Raw genomic sequence first — 22,509 nt, 5'->3', positions numbered from 1 at the left:
CACTAATGGCTAAGTCTAGCATTGGAATAAATATTGCACGTCTGTGGTATTTTTCAGGTGTCGAATATGGGGTATTATTTCAAAGAATCTGCCCCTGAGCCACCCTTGGGACTGCAATAGATAAATCGAGTTTAGTCCGAAGCTCACGTTCTACTAAAAAAATGTCAAAGAATTCTTCACCGCTCCTTAAAGAGCATCCAGAAGATCTGTCACAATACTATCAACAGTCGTGAGATATTTTTCTAAAATAGTCGACTTGTTTGCTCGGAAATGTGTTGAAACACGAACCTCTGGACCTGTTATTATATTAGCATTCAATTTAGATTAAAATTTTTGACAAGATCACCGGAACAGTAAATTGATACTTAGTTTATTTCCAGGACTCAACATTCAAATTGAGACAGCGAGTGGAGTGATGTATATACGCCTCAGTTAGTATGTTTTTTTTCTTCTATTTATACGGGAGTCGTTACGAACCGAATCACTCTGAAGATGCGTCACGTTAGATGGAACCACCATGATCACGACGTTATCTAATGGTGTATATAATAACCGTTTTGTTCAACTGAGCTCGTATCTCTTAAAGTAGCCCGTAATTTTTTGTTCATTTCTACTACACATACTATTATTAATATCAGCAATTTTATTCTAACATGGAAACGATAATCTTATTTTATAATTATACTTGTAACTGTGAACAAACTGTGTTGTAACACGCCTTTTCTTATAAAATATTATAAAACTTGATATTTTTCTAGAATAAAACTTGACATTAGTGCTTTTTGGTTCATAACACTTAAATAAGTTCTCTTTCGAATGTTGCTGTGTTAAACTCAACAGGCATTTACAGCTTTGTAGTTTCTTGTGATGGATTTAAATGGCGAAGCATCAATTTGACACAGAATGGGGATAGACAGTAAAGAAGTTGAGAAGGGTAAGTAAAAATCAGTTTAATTGACTAGTTAAGTACTAAAATAGATTCTAGTAGAGTTAAATCTTTGTTATCCGGTATATACATATTCGGAAAGCTCTTGTAAACGGAAATTTTCATATCTCCAAATACAAATGCTCATTGTAGCTTTGTTTACGTTCTTTCCCGTTGGCAAACTCCGGTTGTTAGCCGTCTGTACTGTAGTTCACATTTAAAATACTGTTATTATAAATGCTTTTTATACAGTTTAAGTAGGGCCCGGCATGGCCATGTGATTAGGGCACTCGACTCGCAGTCTGAGGGTTCGAATCCCCGTCACACCAAACATGCTCGCCCTTTCAGCCGTGGGGGCGTTATAAAGTGATGGTCAATCCCACTATTCTTTGGTAAAAGAGTAGCCCAAGAGTTGGCGGTGGGTGCCTTCTCTCTAGTCTTACACTGCTAAATTAGGGACGGCTAGCGCAGATAGCCCTCGTGTAGCTTTGCGCGAAATTCAAAAACAAAACAAATACAGTTTAAGTTTTTATATTTTTACAACATTTATTATTGTTTAAAACTGTTATTGTTATAGGTGGTGTAGAAATACTGTACTGTAGAAAATTAACAAGTCGTCAACATTTTCCTGTAAAATATATTAAGGGAAACACTTTCGTAAGAAGAATTTTTGCCTATTCGGCACTGCCATGTACGACAGACGCCGGACGATAAAGCTTTTACTCATAATTTTTGCACCAAAATTCGCATTTAGTCCCCCCCCTCCTCTGGATCTGCTAACGAATCTCTCACAGGTTGTAAAATGGAATTTTATTTGCCTCCACTATCTCGTATTTTCATGAAATTTGTCTTGTACAAATATACTATTTTCTCCGAATTTTAGAGCAAAGAACATTATTTTTGGAAGTTAGTTGAGTTACACGTGTTTAGTTTTATCTGAGTAATTTACCAATTGCACAACCAAAAAATACGAGTTATTACAACACCACAAGAGCTGGAGTTTAGCAAGTATTTGTGTAAATAAATATATAGTTAAGATTTAAAAGAAAATTATCGTCTTATAATCGTTCGTAACTGTTACGCTGCTTGAGAATATGTTTTTTTTTTTGCTCCACTTATTGTGGAACAAAGTACAACGTTAATACCTCGAACTGTTGAAAGAGTAACGAAGCAAAAGCCAGTTGCATAACGAGATTAATTTTGATAGAAACTAAATTCAGATAACAGAAGAGCACAGGTAACTTTTGTCCTTTATCTCTAGGGCAAAAAACAAACAAACTTCATTATCTCTTCTACGCAAAAAAAAAACATAGTGCAACTCTATTCAGCGTAGCTTTTCTTTCAAAATGTGAACTGGCACTTGTTGAAGACATGCCTTCCATCGTTGTTCCACTTGTTGAAGACATGCCTTCCATCGTTGTTCCATTTGTTGAGGACATGCCTCCCATCGTTGTTCCACTTGTTGAAGACATGCCTTCCATCGTTGTTCCACTTGTTGAAGACATGCCTCCCATCGTTGTTCCACTTGTAGAAGACATGCCCTCCATCGTTGTTCCACTTGTTGAAAACATCGTTGTTCCTTGCCATTACGAGATAAAATCACCGTTATTAGAGTTCCATACACTAGTCGAACACCTCCAGTAAACGTACGGGCGACCATGTGTAACGAAAAAAAAGGAAATAATGTTTATTTGTTGAGAGTAATTTTTCCTCCACAATCTGTTTCGTTCATAAAATGATATGGGCTATTTATTAGATGGGTTGTTAAACAAGCCACTTACATTTCTCATGTTTACGACCTATTCTTAACTCCCCCCGCCCTCTCTCCTTATACAGAGCTGGTACAAAATAAATTTGTAAAACACGTATAGCTTACAGGTAGTGGGGAAACCAAAGAGCTTACAGCTTTCTCAGTTGTACAGTGGTAAAAACAATATACGCCGAACACATTTAAAACCATATAAGATGACCTTGAGATCTATTTCGATCTTAAGAATACAGTAGTATGAATGCAAAATTCATCAAGTATTCAATATGCTTTCTGTCCATTTCAGCAACGGACTCCATTAGATCTTCACTGATGTGTATCACGTAATATTGAACATGATTTTACTCAAGTGTTAACATTAGGTAAATGTAAATCTTACTAATTTAATGAGTAAATAAATGAGCTGTTACTTCGAACTTTTAATGGCATTTCTTAATTATATCATTTGATAAATAAATATTAGTTCAGGGTCATCTTACAGTGATCAATGGTTTCTTATACATAACCAACGCTAGAAACCGGGTTTCAATACCCGTGATGGGCAGAGCACAGACAGCCCATTGTGTAGCTTCTAACAAACAGCCATATATTTAACTTATATTTTAAAGGTGATATTTTTTATTTAGATTATACTTTTTAATACGCTTCGAGATAAAATTAAAATTATTTTATCAAATTTTGACATTCTCTGATAATTTTTCAGTGTGGTACAAATATATTCAAGTCAAACACGTACCATATTTTTGAAGTCTTGTGATGTACACCATCTAAGCTGGATAAGCGTGACCTGTTTACTGATAATTTTTCAGTGTGGTACAAATATATTCAAGTCAAACACGTACCATATTTTTAAAGTCTTGTGATGTACACCATCTAAGCTGGATAAGCGTGACCTGTTTACTGATAATTTGTGTGATATTGTATCACAATAAGACTGATATTGTTTTCGTTTGTTTTATTGCAGTGCAAAAACAAATAACCTACTGAATGAAATAATTTGAAACTTCAGATGAGCTATCTATATTGCTTCTGTAAATAAAATAAACTATTTTTATATATGACATTTGTTTGTTTGTAGTTAAGCACAAAGCTACACAATGGGCTATCCGTGCTCTGCCCTGTTTCTAGTGTTTTAAGTCCGTAGACATGCCGCTAGGAAGTTATGGTAAACTCGCAGCTTTAAATGTTCGACAATATTTCACTGTGATATATATATATATATTAAAGAAAGTTTAAAAAATGCTTACCTTTGTTGTAGATTTTAATGACTGAGCTTTTAAAACTCTGCCATACATTTTTATAATATAAAACTGGAAATTCGTCTTTGTTTTGATTCACTGTGTTTACAATAACTTGCATATAATAACGTCCCTGTGGTTTAGCGGTAAATATATGAACTGACAAATCGAGTTCCGATAACCGCAGTGAGAAAAGCACAGATAGACCATTGTATAACTTTGCGCTTACAACAAAAGTAACTTCTGACCCTGCCCAAATTATAGGCAAATAGACTTTTTTTATTAAGTTGTTAATCATATTATTGAATAAGCTTTAGACTTATTTTATATTAATTTTTATGTTTATTTTCGCCAATTTTCTTCGCCTTTTAAAACAGTTAATTAGGTCGATAAGACCTAATGTAGACACGACCTAACACAGCACAGTGTTGCTTCAAGGATTTTTCTCAAGTGGGCCAAATACACCAGTAACTTCCAGAAAGTGGGCCATCAATGTAATGAAGTAGGTATCAACTTCGCGAGTCATAAAAGCATGACATGATCAAGTAACTTTTATTTGAAGAAACAGTAAATTGAATCATTGCAATTTGTTTCATTTGTGTGTACTTAAAATATGATAAAATGTAATCTAAATCTGATCGATTAAATCCACTTTCATCGAAACATCTACATATTTATTGACAAAACTTATATTACAGTCGTCTTTTCTTCGCCTTTTTCCTTTATTTATTTCTATTTTTGCATGGTTTAGATGCAAAAATGTAGTACTTTTTTTGAAAATTAACTGCTTCTTGAACGTCTTCGTACCTTTCGCTTTCTTCGCCATTTTCAATCATCCATATCCCATAATATCAAGGGAATTTCCCGCAAAACCAAATGACGTCATAATGCAACCAATCACATTCCTTTGCATATCCAGATAAGCTAATTACTGTTCGAAATTATCCGTTTACGATATCACGATCTATCGTTACGACGTCATTCATAACACATTTCGAAGGGCGGGTGCGCACAAAAAATTTAAATACGTACACAAAAAATTTAAATACATCATCTTGTTCCATGAATAAAACTTTCATTACGTACGTCAAATCACTAGCTCATGACTTCTCTGCGCAAGCTGTCCCTAATTTAGCAGTGATAGACTAGGGAGCGGAAGCTTGTCAATAACATACACAGTAAACTCTTGAGTTTACCAACGAATAGTGGGATTAACGGTCATATTATAACTCCCCCACGGTTGAGCATATTGGTGACAGGTTTCGATCCCACGACCTGCAGATTGCGAATCTAATCAATCAGCTCTAATCAATAAAACATGCCAGATCATGAATTCTCAAAACTGAGATGTAGCCAATTACATCACACCATGACAACCGAGGTCGAGAAAAAGTGATTGGCTGAAAGCGATAGAAGTGCACTTGTAGAGAAGTTACCAGGTCAAATTAGCACTATTATGTAGAAAACTGCTTCAACTTTCTTCGGAATTCAAGAAATTCACAAACACAAATAGTTTCATTTGGTACACGCTGAAATCAACCCAAAATCAAAATTTTCGAGGCATCAATCTGGGCGTTATGTATGTATATACATACACACACCAGTGCCAGATTAGCCATGAGGCAGCTGCCTCAGGGCCCCCACAAATATTTTGTTAACATTATTTATGAATATTGCGATATTCGATTTATATATATATTTCTTATATTTGAAAGTTTGTTTTTAATATAATAAAGTTTTTTCTTCTTCTTATTTTTGAAAGGACCTCCCTAAGGATATTTGCATCAGGGCCTCCACAAACCTTAATCCGGCCCTGATGCACACACACACACACACACATATATATATGCTGCCTCGGTTACAGATATTTTAATTTCGATGTCCTTTACGTTTTGCATTATATAGAAAACTGAAGATAGTTTAATAATTTATAGTAAGGTTATACGGTGGTACGTCGCAGGAACTGTCACTACCGGATTAGCATAAGTAGCATATGCTACGGGCCCCCCGCACATACGAAAAAATATTGAATGTGTTTCAGTACGATTGTTAAAAATAAAAAAATAGCTATAGAAATCCGTTCGTGTCATATCCACCAGGGCTTTGGAGCGCTCCTTTATGCTCCAGAGCAGTAAATAACATTTTCGGGCAGATAAGGTCTCACAGATGCTTAATCCGACACTGGCCAAACTAGGGGTGTAAAAATACCACCCTTGTTTGAAGTATGTGGTTTCTGTGCATCTTATGCTGATGTAAGAAGAGTGTAATGATAAATCTCATACACTTGATTAATAGGGTCGCCGTTTGCTTTGTTTGAGCAACTAGTGCTTGATTTCTGAAATTAAAACATGTTTCACGTGTCAGTTCGATCACCGCAGCAGAAGGTGACCAGGTATTAAACATTAAACAGTACTTGTACATTTGGAGCCACAATAATGCCCTTCTGAACACGCACGTATTCATTCCACTATTCTTAGACCTAAACTTGTTAACAATGAATATTTTTCCAGAACTCTATTTGATCTCTAGAAAAGCAAAATTGGCTGACCATTTTTGTAGTAGGCTTACTTGTAAGATTCAATACCTGAACCAATATCAGAGACAGTCACTTTTGTTTACTAACAAATGGTGCTAATTTGCAGTCACAAACACACTTCTTCGCCTGTATTAAGCTTGTCACCACTTGTCAGAAAGATGTTTGAGTAAGACTTCTACCTTAGATCCACTTATAATCACTAGCATTTATCATGTGACACAAAGCCCAATGGTTGTCCAAACAGCAACAACACATCTGGATACAAACTGACTACCATCCCCACCTAAGTTGGTGCCCAGATCCAACTTGGGTTTCATTAATTCAGCCAGAGCTGTTGCAGTCAATGGTTAATTTGGGCCATCTCGCTGTGGATTATCATATGCAGGACCTATGTTACTGAGAAACGTCCTACAGAAAATCCTAACTCATGTGGCCTACTAAGCTACAATTAAAACATGAGTCATCCTTCACATTCAAAATGTCCCCTAAAAGGCCTCTCCCACTGCAGCCATGACAGTTGAGCTAAGGAAGTCTTCTTATTAAATGGGTACTAATGGAAGGTGTATCACAATACTTGTTGATTGTTTCTTTTGAGCCTTAGTGGTCGTTACCAATCCTTGATGTTGCTTTGGAGTTCTTTTTTCCGGTATCTTACTCAATGTGACCATCTCTAACATTGTTACCACAGAAACATCCTCTATCAAAAGACACAATGTCTGTTAGACCCATGCGATCTAGGTGGATCTGCACAGCAATCTCTCTACAAACTTGTTGATGATGGCTTCATGATTCGTGGGTAATATGCTTAAGAAAGTCTTCTCTATGTTGTCATTTCAACTCCTTTGCATAACTAGCAAGTTCTCATGAAGTTCACACTTTCAAGTCTTGGTTCCTTACACACTTGAATCTTTGGCGTAATGTCAGCAACAACTATGTTCAAGCTGATAGCAAGGACAAGGCTATATCGATTCTTCTAAAAGAAAACTGTCAACGCGATTGAACGAACATGTTAACCGAGGATCCGCTATTAAGTCAAGTACACTTGAATATGACATTGTTATCCATTCATATGGGTTTAAGATCTTAGTAAGGGCCAATGATGAAGAGAGGCTTCGAATAAAAGGGGAGCTTGCTCGTTAATAATCCGAGACCTGAAACTAATGTTATTGGTACAACGAATAAACTGCGCTTAGTATAAAAAATGTAGTCGTTTGTTGAGGACAGTTTTAAACACTATACCCTCCAATAAATAAAAAGTGAGCAACTAAAGTATCATGTTTCTTTACGCTACAAACCTCAATTTTTTTACTTAAGTGATTAGTAAGCTAAGGTTTGCAACGTCAATAAACCTAATAGTTTATTAAAAACAACTGGTAGGTAAACAGAATTAGTTTCGAATTCCGGCTGATCCCAATTTTAATTTTTTTGTACAATTTCTAACACTACGAGAAATATGCTACTCGTAAAAAAAAAAATAATCTAAAACTAAGTACTATTAATTGCACTTCACTTGTAGTTGGTATAATTCCTTTATTTACCAATAACATCAATGTCTCTTGAAATCAGTGTGACATTTTGTCATTGCCTTACACAAAAATTTAAATTATTAGTATTATACGAAAGTGGCGCCATCTCTGGGGAAATCCAAGATTGAGAAAATCACAATTACTTCTATTAACAATTTTAGTGATGTAATGTTTGCTAAAACACTGCATTAATTTTTCATTTTTCTAGTGTGATACATTTCATATTTTTGTACTTGAATAAATTTTGAACATATAATAATAGTGCACAACGATCTTTACATAGTTGTGTAAATTACAATTACGGTTGTCAAATAATGCGTTGTGAGAGTTTAATGTTTATAGTAACCATATATGAAACCAAGTAAATAATAATGGAAAAAAAAAGCTCTTTGAAAATTTTATGATTTTGTAACGTGAGTAACTTTTTCAATCGTTTAACGAAGTCGAAAATAGCTATTACAAGAAAATCTGAATTCATGGAATCGGTCAATATTTATTTATTTATTTATTTATATATTCTTAATCTTTAATAGTAAACCATAAACAGTTACAATTTATTTCACTGTCACCTAAATAATTTAAGATAGCCAAACAGTTATACAAGATTTTGTTTTGTATCTGTTAATGGCACACAAGAATATATACAAGTATTTTAGCATACAAGTTCTCAATAACTGCTTTTATTATTATTAAGACAATAATTATATACATGTTTAACTTTCGGCACTGGTAGCCAAAATTTCCTAAAATCGGTTGAGAACTCAAAGCTCAGACATGAAAAACGAACAACAAAAATATATAAGTTACGCAGTTGGTGCAGGTACCTAAAGTTGACTTCTACGATTCTAATGGCACAGTAACAGCCTAGGCTGACTACACGTGAGGTAGTCGTCTATTTCCCTGTTTTCGGGCGACAAGTTGAGATAAGAAAAATTACCGAACACCAAATTTACACCGACATAAGTTAGCCGTTCATCATTGACTATACACACAAAAGCAAGATCTCATTAACTTATCTTCGGGTATAACAACATCTAACGCTTTAAATTCACATTGAGCATTGTTTGGAAGTCTCGTTACTGATATATGTTATTATACGGTAAAGTGACGTTTTCAACATATTCACGAAGAACTTTAATAGTTAACATTTATTTGATACTTATAAACATACAACTTCCTGCTCTTTATCGCGTTTTCAAATTTACTGTAACGTCAGTAGATAACTCTTGAATATATATTTTTGTTAATCTAACGATAGGCGTAAAAAAAAAGTATGTAAAAAGTTATCCCATTTCATGCATAATAACACCCCTACTATACGAATGAACTCTTCTAGCGCTAGCGGGAAGGCAAGCAAGTTCACTACACGGTACCCTGTTTGTGCAGCGTTAGTCGCATATAGATTGTATGCTGGCATTTTTGCTAGGGCATGACCCATGTCAGCCATGATTCATGCGCCGCCATGCGGCGTCTCCTTCAGGCTTTGCCGCCCTCCATACAAACGGGTCCCAGCTGTGAGGGCTCTAATCTAATGTTTCAAAGGGGAACGGAAAGGGGTTTTAAAGTCCCACTAAAGTTACAAAGGTACTCTAGCAGTGGATAAACGTTTTTAAGGATGTAAAAACAGCAAGCTGTTTTAATCATGGCAAGTTTGGTTACAGACGACTTGCACGCGTTTATAATACACACCTGTTCATAACCCAAGACCAACAACGTCTCGATACTGAGAAACGATGTTTAATTTTGAAGTATCTAAATGAAAACTACTTTAAGTTATGCAAAATTAATTAACACAAATTTGATGTGAAAAATATTAAACGAAGGAAAAAGAACTGCTTTTAAATGGAAATTTCTTCGATATCTAGATTGATGGATGATGAATGTCAGTGAAAGACGCCACTTAAGCTTAACTTAACAAAGAAAAAAAAAGCCGGGTTTGAGAGAATTTAGCAGACTTCACCGTTCAGTAGCGGGACAGCGGAAACACACAGGGAAGCTCAGAAATAAGAGGGAGAGGTGTTCGCTTATTTTGAAAAACCTTGACATGGGATGAGCGAGCTAGCTCACTAAGGGGTCGTACGTAACTTTACAAAAATGTCAAGAATTACTACAAACGGGGCTAAAAACAACAACGGCAGCATTTTACTCGGTTCTGTAACTACTAAAAACTTACTGCGATTAAATAAAATTAATTCATTTGCGTTTTATTGTACACCTGAAAACTATGATACTTTTGTGATTAGATTGAAATTATGAGAATTTATGATTGAAAATAATGTAATAATATGACAAAAACACTATCTTCTGTATCCTATCCAGTGTATACTCTAGTCGAAACACTGGGTAGCATGGTAAAACATAATAGCCATTTAATTAAAACACTTATTTATCACTAATTACATAAAAGTAATTGTATTAGTATTTTGCATGTTACTCATTACATAACCCCTTTACATTTGCTAAACAGATTAAAAAACAAATACGCTTTGTTATTTACGGTGCTTTAAAAATACCAATAGTTTTACTTTAAATTATGTTGCAAATTGATCTTTTATAAAAATAACATTTATAGGAAAGTATAACCTATCAACCAACATTTTCAATGTAATTTACGTATCTTATTAGGAGGTAACTGGTTGTTATATCAGAATACTACGCAGAATAAGTAAGCATCCTCATCCCACTCGACATTTCAAAAATAATATAAAAGCAGCCTTTTTGGCACTAAATATAAATTTCACTTTACTAAATGAATGCCAAAACTTTACCTTCCAAAACTGATCAAAATTCATATCAGGCAGACTAACGCGCGCATTAAAACAGCCGACGTCAACTGAGCAAGATACGGACCTTATACTAATGTTTTTACTCTTATTATTACCACAGCAAGCACAAACATTTTTTTTTGAGTTAATACTCCTCACTCCCTGTGCTATCACCCTCCGCTAAGTGCTATGTTTAAACCCCGAAAAATTGCACGAAAAGGCAATTTTTTTGAAATATCTGATGTTTGTTGTGTATTAGAATATATGTAGTTACGTATATATATATATATTCTGAATTTCTCCTTTATTAAACTTTAAGCTACCTGTACAGATGAAGTAATGAAACTGTAGCTACACGTTCCTGAGATTCATCTTCTATGACATATATTATTTATACTTACCTATATGTACAATATACAACTGGATTTTTTCCTCATCACTTAACGAAGTCATTTAAACATACACTTCACAGTTAAAACCAAAAACCATGTTGTTGTTAACAATAAGTTGAACGGCCGCCCCGGGGCGCTATTTTCTGGTGTTCCCGGCACAGAAAGATCCTTATCAGGGGACAAATAAGTTCTGTTCTCACCACTGCCGAAAATTGGCGCATCTTCTAATGCTCTTTCTGCTGCCTTACTAAAGCTACTATCTCCCGTAGTCAAGATATCAAAAACACATGCATCAAAATAAAAATTAGCAACTTTACGTTGTCTACACAGCTCAACTGCTTGCTGCAACGGGATGGCGGGGCGAGAGTTACGGGTCATTTTACTGACCCAATAGTTAGGGTTAGCCAGAAACTGCATATAGTCAATACGCTCTCGACGTGGGCAACCCTTAACACATAGTTGTAAAGTGTCTATATTAGCACCAAGGGTTGAAACTTCTTTTGGAATTTTTATAGCGAACGTGAGGTATCTTCCAATTCGACGAATTACAATCCGAGTGGAGATGTGGCCGATGTGAATTTCTACGTGACTGCCAGGATCCACTTCCCAGATGAATACGGAACCATCATCGGGCTTCCCTTTAGATCCATCTATGAATACACCGGGTAGAATGTTGGATTGAGCTTCAAAAGTTTTCTCACGAGTACATGGCTTATGGTCTCGCACGATCACAGTTACCTGAAAAATAACGAGACCAACACATTATTCACATCGTTTAGCAATCCTTTGACTGTAGCGCTACATTTCAAATGGTATACGCTCATTCTGTTATAGCTTTAACATTTTCAGATTTCCGATAAAGTCCAGGAAAGTTAAGAAAAATGGAGGGGGGGGGGCATTTTACACAATTCGTACAGGTTTTATTACATTGTAGGCTATATTTTCAATGTTTTAATTTAGATGTTAGCTAGACGGCGCATCACATTAAGGTCAAATAAGTGCTAGATTACCTGAATTATTCTAGATGACATCACGAAAATCTAGTAACTTTGACGAACATCTAGTAGTGACACATCAGACAAATACTAGTGAGCCCGTCAATAAATGAGCTAGCAGTGAAGTTTAATTTCAGTGACGTATTTGGATCAGTGTTAGTTTATTGTGTGAATTCAGTTACTTGATCGATTTGCTGTGCCATTTTACAAGTAAGTTTATTTTTAATTTAGTGTGTACCATTAGCGAGGAATTTCTGTTTGTAAGTCATTTCTAAATTTAAGCCTACAACAGTGTACAAACTGATAAAAACGATAAAGAAGGTATAAACTAATTTATTATAGTTACGTGGACTGGACTTTGAATTATTTATCAAATAATCTAAAATAACATTAAAATACTAAATTGAAAGAAACAAGTCCGTACTCTATATGGTTACGATTCGTGATAAACTCCTTCAAACCGCTTGATAAAAGTTACTATTCGAATATCAACTTACAGTAATCAGTTGTGACAATTAAAGCAAAGCTATCGAAATGCACAATTCAAACTACAGTGATAAAATATAAATTGATATTGCGATAGTGTGTATGTACTGGGTATTCCAAAATATTAATTTGTACAAGTTACAAAAATGGTTTGAGAAATGTTACTGGCTTTGGACATATTATATTATAGAACCATTGTTCATTTTGTTTCTTTGATGATATGCAATACAATATGGTAATGACTAAATACTGTAATTTATGACAGTTACATAATCAATAGAGGTAGAAAAAATAAGCTAAAAAATTAAAAAATACCCGTCAGGTTTTTATAGGGGCTGGATTCTTTACAGTAGGTGTTTGTGACTTGCGATAAATTTCAACAATAAACGGACACAATCCACTTGTTTTAAAATAATATATTCAAAACAAATCAAACATAGGTACAAGAAATCGTTACACTTTTGGTTATAACAGTTGTATCCAGAATTTTGAATAATTCTTTTTCGTCAAAAAGTCCAAACGGGCTAGTTCAGTTACTTTAGAACCCATTTGACAATACGAATTATTTCTTCTCTTCTCTGTTATCACATTACAATCAGTGGTAAATTCACTTTAGAAACCTCCAGTTATGGCTAAACTGACACTCACGATGTCTAACGTCACTTTTTACACTTTTACCTTCACTAACTTACTTTTTCACTGTATCTGCATGTATTTATAACACGCGAAAGAATATTCTAGAAATATGTAGCCCTTCAGTAACAACAATATTAAACATAACGAGAAACTTAGAAACTTCGAGTAAGATGACGTCAACGATATTACGAAAGCCAATTACAACAATTAAACTACATTAACAACGTAAAATTCGTAGTAATATAACGAAGCTTGTGATAACTATCGCTTTTAAAATAATTAACTTTTAACACGCTTGTTATGAAAACTAAGTAATCATTAAATAATATATCACTAAATAAACTAAATAATAAATTCAACTGAACAGTCTTGTATGTCCAACAATACTCTATTTACAACGAATGACATCATGAGTTAATAGAAAAAGTTTAAATTTCCTTGAAGACTACTTTTTTTTATACATATTATAAATAAGTCTGAATACAGTCATAAGAAGCTTTATACTCGTAGTAACGATAAATGGCAACCTCAGCAGATGTTTTCTACGAAACACAAATAAAATTATGCTAACGCACGGCCTTTCAAAAGAAAAGGCTTGCAGTATTATCAACATGACTCGACAGTGTTGCCAAGCAACCACCAATAAACCTGGTCTAAACAACTGTATGTTTCATGACCTTGTGAAGAAGCGCGAGACAAGTTTTGTTCTTATATGTTAGTTGAATACGTGCAGCTAGACACATCGTCACCATAAGCAAGGTGGATCAATTTCTGAAACAGGTGTACAGTATTACGTAATACTAAGAAATCAACTTGTATATACAAAATAATTTTGTACATTACAATCCTTTTGTTACTCATAATGCGATATAAAAAAGTCATTTTTTTTCTAAACTCCTTTGGAAGTTTACAACATTTAATTTCGTTATAAGTTTTAGCAAAACTGCTTTTATTATGACATTAACAGTAAAAATTTAGTATTCTACATTAAATCAACTCTTTTTCGATATACTGAAGAAGCAAACCTCTCGTATGCATTTCAGGCTTCTCAAATAATATTTTTGTTCAAAATAATTATTATCCATTCATGGTTTTATATACATCATATTTTTCCAACTCCGTGCACAGTTTTCTTTCCAACGAAACTGTAAAGCAACCCATTGGTCAAATCAATGATATTTGGATTTCGTGTGGTTGCTTTGTTTACGTATTAACTATACTACAGGGTGGGCAAAAAGTCTGGGACCTCCTTTATTTAAAGCTCATGTTAACAATTTAGTTTCAGTGTGGCGTTATCAAACAGATTGTGGCAAAAGAACGATACGAAAAAACTGACACTTTGAAGCAAAATACTGTTGAAAGTTTCGCCTAATATGCTAAGGAGGATGTCACATCGCACATGGAGACGTATCGTCCTATGTCATGAAAAACAGACATTTTGGATTATTAATCGTACCTTTTGTTATTCTGTGTCAATATGAGATATGTCAATAAGCAATAAATTATTTCTTTCATGTATACTAGCAGACTTTTTGGCCCACCCTGTACACTACCTAGTATTGTAAGGCTTGAAATGAGGAAAACAAATGTATATTAAGAATTAAATGATAATCAATATTCTTTTTTTTTTTTGCTTAGAATAATTTAAATGGTGGGTAAGTTATATTCTCCAGTTGCAATATTTTGGAATGGACGTTTCGGACTGATATTACAGGATTTCCTGAGGAATGGAAAAAGATTTGCGCACTTCGAAACGCTGTCACCAAGTTACGACATGTGTATGGTGACCGTTAGTCAAGCCTAAAAAACGCTCGTTTTAACTTAATTATGTATGTTAAATGATGCTTAAAAATGTTTTATTCATTTCTTCTCTATAATACTACACGGCGTTAAGCATACTGCTTGTCAATGATTCGATATTGGTCAAACTCAAATTTTAGATCAGATATGTATAAAACCAACGACATACTGATGCAATGGTGTCTTACAGTTACATTTTGCACAATTCGAATGTATGTTTAGGTTCCAAATGTAATCGTGAGCGAGGTGAAATGTATCTTTACATTATACACACATTCATTATTTTCTTAATAGTTTTAGCCATTCTAAACAACACTTTTACAAGTCATGTAGTCTATGTGGACATTCTTAAATCCAGTTCTAGCAGTACTGTTACATTAATTTCACAATACGTCAAGAAATAGACAACTACGGAAGAGAAACGTCTAAACAATGCCTCACTGGTGAGAAAGTACACCCTGCGGTATACGATCAAGTTCACTTAAATTAATCGGTAGCCTATTTTTAAGTGACATGCTCGAATCTAGAAAGCTGAAGGAGGAAGGATGGGAAAAGGGGGGAGATGGAATCACTCGCTTTCGTTACAAAAGTAAATTGGAAATCTGAACAATAATTAATGTGATTAATTACAATACTGATGGGATTTTTGTTTTCATTTTTTGGGTGATTTATATGTTATTAGGGGCCTTGTAGCCAACAAAGTCACACACACCCACAAGCATTTTGGTGCATATATCCAATATTTGAAACCGTTGTTATTTGGTGAAACTCCATAACTACAGAAATGAGGAAAATAAAGATAACTGTACGTTTCACAAATATGCCATTTACTACTACCAAGGTTTTGCCGATGTCTTTAAGGGTGAAACCATGGCAGTAATAAATAAAACATCCAATGTCTCCGTTTTCCTCAATTCTTTGCATAAATAGTTTGAAAAAATTATTTAAAACATGGACACCGTCGATAATTCTTCGGTTAAACTGCTCACATGACGCCGTATTCAAAATCTTGCACAACTCTTACCAACTTCCTCAAATAAAATACAAAATATTCATGTTTACACGAAACATTTGTTTCTGCCTAGCATGTTTTACTTTCAGATAATTTCAAATAAAATACACTCGTACATGAATGTTTCTCCCTGTGCGACCTCTCTTAACGATGGGGGGGGGGGGTATATCTATATTTAAGGTCAGGTTTTTCACAGCTTAGGCCCACAGACTTAATGAAATGGGCTGCACGGACTTCAGAAAACAAAGTCATTTATCTTCCACGGCTGTTGGCAGGCGGTTTGGGCCAGCCATCCTGAAAACAAAGCGCCTATATGAACTAACGAGTTCTATCTATATCTCTCTCCCTGTATATCATGTTTGGTGGAAAATGGACAATCTTCTTCTGTTTTGTGGATATCCTCATGTCTTAAGACATTAGCACAGAAATATATACAGCTAACGAGTGCCAATTATGTATTGCTATAGCTTTAACACGTGTAATAGTTTCGCAAGATGGTGACAGTTATCAGTTATACTACTTCAACATTATGCTTCTAGCATGGGATAGTAAGTAGTGTTGATATATTATTGCATAACACATTGCATGTTACAATAATATATTAATCATTATGATTCTTAATAATTCATTGCTACTAGCAATAAGCGTTAAAAAGAGCATCATATAAATGTTTTTAAACACTTCAGTTTTATTGATTCAATACGGATTTTCAGGAAAAAGTCGATATAACATTTAAAACAGGATCAGGCTCCTAAAGTAAGAGTGTAGACAGAAGAACGAAAAATAGCGTATGTTCAAAAATTGTGGTTGGACAGTGTCCGCCCTCGAATCTAACCGATTTTAACTCAGTCTTTTGTAGACTGTTGCCTCTGAAGCATTTCACTCAATATCAGTCCATTAACCCTGTCAGGTTAAAACAATCAATGCCTTAATTAAAACATTACTTAAGAATAAAAAATACCTTGGTCCCTTTCAGGAGGAAAAGTAGCGTCATAACAGGACTGACATACTTTGATAACTTACTGTCAGCTTTGCAAAGAAACCGCTTTTGTTACAGGAAGCCTTGCAAACACAGATACAGCTATAAATTCATATAAACATTTTTGGCTGCTAAGTTTAACCAAAGCTAATGTGTTTCACCATTAAAAACGAACCTGTGTAAAGTTTGTAATGGAAAAAGACGGATTTTATATTTATACAAGAAGATAATGAGAAAGAAAAACTCATGAAATATCTACAAAGAAACATGGTGTTTTATTAAATACAAAGGTCTGTTTTTTTCTTTTTACTACTGTTGGAAGTTATGTTAAAGCGCAAAGGTCCACAATTAGCTACGCGAGCAATACTGGAAACAACAAAAATATTAACAAACATAATTTGTTTCAATAATGCAACAAATACACTTAATAATAATATCTCAACAAATAATGAGACAAAATACATTTGTTCCGACGAGTTGCTTTCATTAATTACGCAATGGTGAGTCTACACTCATATTTGTAACTAAAAGAACGACTCAATTAAGGTAAGAAGCTTAAACTACCTGATATAACATTATATTTACCAATGAAGTGACAATTACTCATGAAACAAACATTTCTTTCTACAAAATAATTTTAAATTTATCTATCAAGGCTAGTTCAAACGCTTTGGTAAAACCAGTTTATCTTTCGGAAAAGTGGAATGGGAGAAAAATCACGACTTGTACAGTAAAGTAAAGAAGAGTTTCTCAAATTCCAAGTTTGTAAATACTGGCTTTGCTACTGTTTCTTTGACCTCATATTCACTTTGGCATCCAAAGCATGCTTCCAGAAACACCTGTCATAACAGGTTAAGACAATGAAAAATAACAAAATCCAAATGCTCATTCAGAACAAAAAAGGATCACAAGTTAATCCTCTGCTATAATCACACGACATTCTTTTGTTAGTCCATCAAAAGTGTTTACACATCTGCCCAAGTTAACTCCAAATGATCTGAATGTTTTCCACTATGCACGCATTTCAACCTCATCGTTCAGTGTAAATGAAAAAAAGCGTAATCAGTTAACTAGTTTAGTTATTACAAACATGAAGCCTATACATGAAGTCACTAATGAAACAATTATACACTAATTTTTTTTATTCTTCTAGCAACTAGTGAACACCAATAGCTCAACAGTGGGGTATGACTGATACTCTTTTATTCTATCCCTAGCATGAATCCTCTGCCATGATTAGCAGAGGGCGCATCATGTATTATGAAACATTTTCACTTTTTACGTTGAAAATAGGACAACAAATCGAATCAATGTTGCCCGGTTGTTAATTAAGGCCGTTGTCATGCATGCATAACGTCGTTCAACTTAGCGGACAACAGTTTTCGTAGCACAGTGAAAACACGCTGATTTATTTAGGCCTACTTACAAACAATTTGCGCAAACCCGTAAAATGAATGTGGACATATCCTATTGCATAAGATTTCAGTTATTCACAGATAAAGGCAGCAGAATTTTGCATACGAATTTTTTTTAAAAAACACGCTAATTCATTTAGGCCTAATTTACAAACAACGTCGGAAGTCTCGCAAGCATTCTAGACGCATTTTATGCTGAAGATAGACAGATGCGTACTTTATACATTTATTTGTATGATCACATGATGATGGGCTGTTATATTTTGAAAATTACACAATTTCTAAACCTTACCGATTCTTAAGATGAAATCAAAATCTTCAATGAAGATACTTACATGTAGGCCCGGAGATGTCGGCTAAATATTCTGTGTGACAAAATTAATTAATCAGAAATTAGTAAAACTGAACACGGAAGAAGGGTGGATTAAAACAATTATTGGCTGGCGATTTTGGGCAACAGATCGTTTGTTACACTCGGGAGTGAGACCGTCCTCATAGCCAGTTAATGTTTGTTCAACAGCGAACCCATGACCCAAAAGTACAGAGTGCATTTTTGTAGAAACATGCTACGAACCACGAACTTTTGGAAAAACACTTTGAACATGCTAACGAGTAAGTCACGCTTGACCAAAACTGTTACTTGTAAAGAGCAAAATTGCACCCATGTCCACCCAAGGGACCAATTGTAAATGTTTGCGGCTTCTGAGCCACCGGGGAAGGAAGTACAGATAACTTTTTCTTTTTTTAGTAAGATTATATTTTACTCCTTAAAAGTATAAGTATATTGGTCTACACTAGGAAGACAGTGACGCGATTTTCACCAAACAATCAACGTAAATTTGTCAATTATAACATATTAAGTGTATTTCATCACAAAGATCCAAACGAATATTTTTAGTTGTTTTTAGACATTTTCACTTGTGGAGGTATAACCCGATATTATTCAACAGAAAAAAATCCTAAATCATGACTTATCCAATAGTAAATGAGTTCATTAATAATATACACACACAAAAAACAATTAATCCCCAATATTTAAATGTCATCATAAGGAAAATTAAAACGCAAAATTTTCAACTTAATTTACATAAGAACTTTACCCGACTAGGTTCCGTCCAGGCAATCGTGAAAATTCGACACGGGCAAAAAAAGTAATAATTTGGTCACATACACTTCATTCGTACTTTGAACCTATATAAGGTAAATATCACTGCAATAAAAATGCCATTTTTTGACAAAAGAGGCCAGTAGCATTTGTCACTGTTTTGTGCAAGAAAACAGTGCCTTAGTACAAATTTTGCATATTTTCCCATAAAACTATTTTCGAAAATTACTAATTGTAGTTGCAGTACGTGCATAATGTTTACCCTTTGTGTAGATCTTCTCAGGTCTTGTAAGGAAAGTATACGACACTTGCCCTATGCTAATTGTTTCAATTTTCCATTAATTTTAGGCTTTAATACAAAAAATTGCTGAAATTTCCAAGATACAGTGCACATGTCAATAAACTGTTGTGCAGAGGCTCATTAGCCGTAATTGATATCGTTGCAAGCCGTATTTTTAATATTTTGTTCACTACAGGTAGTCTTTTGCATCATGTAATAATTACGTGAAGTCTAGGCATCTGGCTTTTATATATATACTAGTTGTTAATCTAACCGATTTTTACGGATAATTATTCTATGAATACGCCACGAATTAATTTCATCGATGAAATTAATGTTGATTGGCTCAAAAAGGAAGTTACCAATTTGACTGCCTTCACTGCACTTTTCTGCCTATTTGTTGGTCAAGCTTGATTTCACAAACTATATTTATTTCAGTTAGCTATGATATGTGAGGTTAGGGTATACTATGGGGTGGGGGTGGTAGTACTTACCCCGCCATTTTTGACGGCTATATGCTAGTACTATATAAAATACTGTTCTGAAAGATCTTAAAACTGAAATAGAAGTTATGGGTAAATTAAACAGCTTTTTATAACGGCAGAATTAGTTATAACTGCGCCCACCCAAATAGAGACATTCTCTGTTCTTATGAGCCATTCGGTGCTTTTATCCAGCTGATACTACACTACTCTCACTTAGGGTTAACTTCCATTGCTAGCTGTTCTATAATGTTAATAGTTACGTAGTTCTCAATCAAAAACAGTGTTGAAAGCTTCAATAATGTTTTCCTATCACTTTTGAACACTAACATCTTTGTGTGTGTATATAATATGGGTGAAAGAAGGTCAGTTTTGAACAAAGGACTATCACTTCCACAAGTTTACATATGCCTACATTTAATTTTTCTTTTTTACTGTTGTTACATAATTATGTGTGTGATTAACCATTTCTCTGTGCTATTCAGATTTCAACAACATACAATGAAGACATTCAAAGACTGTTTCTGTGGTACACTAGGAAAAAACTACTTCTATAGAAAAAGAAAAAAAAACTGAATGTGTTAGTAACGATACCAGAGGACAAATGACCTTAATCACAGCTTCACATAATATAAATATTATTTCATAAGGTTCCCCGATACAATTATATTAGTGCAAGTGCAAGTTAAAGCTACCTAACCTGGCTACTTATTTTAATACTCTTAAAACCTATAGGTGTTTTTCAAATGTAAAGATAATTTGAGGCAAGATAATAAATCTATAAACTTTAAATCTGTAATATTATAGCACAATGTAACACTGTACTGTGAAAGTCAATAATAAAAAGATTAAACCAAATTAGTTTTCTAATAAGCAGGATAACATTAATTGTTCCCAACTTTATTCTCCTAAACATATTTCATAAAAATGTTTATTATCCATAAAGAATGAATAATAAAAATATATTTTTTTCCACAAGTTCTATCATACTGATTTACTGAGAGATGTATAAACAGACATTAAAAAAAAAGTGAGGCATATTATGAAGTATAGTTAAAAATATCTGACCAACATACATAAAAGTTAATATAGTTTCATTTTCAAAGTAAAAATTAACATGTATTTATAGTTTATATTAAGTATCAATAAAGCAATGATAAAATTAAAACTGCTCATTTCCAAATGTCTGTTTTTATGCAAGTTAATTCCTATTTGTTCTTCTACTATAGGGTTTATACTACACTAAAAGTTTTACTGTACACTTGTACAAGTGCTAAATACCAACATATTTTCCAAGTTCCTTATAAATGGTACTAAGAAAGGTCAATGCAGCTTTTACTGTACAAATAATGAAGTGCATGTCTCTCAGAACTTAATATTTTCTGGTTAAACCTTGATAACCCACCATGTGACAATGAATGAACTATTGTAAAATGGTGGCATAATTTCAGAAAGAAAAATTATTGGGGAGAATCTTAAATTTATCATATTGTTGCATACTAAATATAAAATGTACCAGTACATGAAAAACTATATAATTTAATAGTTTAGCCAACACAACATTAGAGAGAATACAGTTTTTTCAGAGCTACACAACATGCAATAAACTCTGTGAGATGGTTAACAGGCATAGAAAGCATCTCTGTTATTGGTGGCACAAATTTTGGCTTCACATGGCTCTACTTGAAAAATCATAACCAATATAACAATAATAATTTTTAGCCTAAACAGATTATATTATGCTGTTAATATAAGTATCAGACCATAATAGGATACATTGTACTAAATACTGCTCAAACAAGTATCAGATCATTATGAGACATGTTTCACAAAGTACTATTCATTTAAGTAATGGACCATTACAATAAATATTTTACTAATCACCTCAGTAATTGAGTTGTAGTAGTGTGTGTTAGTTTTGTTTCATAACAGCAGCTATCTTCCCACAATTGTATACATACAATGAATGATAGATTTAGATATGAGACATTGTATGCTTAAGTACTTATATCTGCTATTAATTTTTGATTACAATTTTATTCTTCTCCCTCCATATGTGAAACTTGCAACAAAGGTTAAATCTGGTAGATGGTGTATCTCTACCACTGTGTGGATCCTACTTCTGAAGATACCTTTTTAATAAGCTTACTTTTTACCCTTTCCCCCACT

At 34.0% G+C, this 22,509-nt stretch overlaps 1 protein-coding gene across 1 annotated transcript in view; it reads right to left on the bottom strand.

Annotated features, from left to right (window-relative positions):
* Window positions 1–8,657: 8,657 nt before the first annotated feature.
* The window catches only part of LOC106469417 (repulsive guidance molecule A-like), a 19,337-nt gene continuing 5,485 nt past the window's right edge, over window positions 8,658–22,509 (bottom strand). The window contains exon 3 of the mRNA XM_013929910.2: window positions 8,658–11,888. Coding sequence (XP_013785364.1) covers window positions 11,208–11,888 — 681 coding nt within the window. The 3' untranslated portion in view covers window positions 8,658–11,207. The remainder of the gene's footprint in view (window positions 11,889–22,509) is intronic.

Source organism: Limulus polyphemus, unplaced genomic scaffold, assembly GCF_000517525.1.
Source record: "Limulus polyphemus unplaced genomic scaffold, Limulus_polyphemus-2.1.2 Scaffold3474, whole genome shotgun sequence".
NCBI lineage: Eukaryota > Metazoa > Arthropoda > Merostomata > Xiphosura > Limulidae > Limulus > Limulus polyphemus.
The sequence above is the reverse complement of the archived record's forward strand: the minus strand, read 5'-3'. Positions and strand labels throughout refer to the sequence as shown.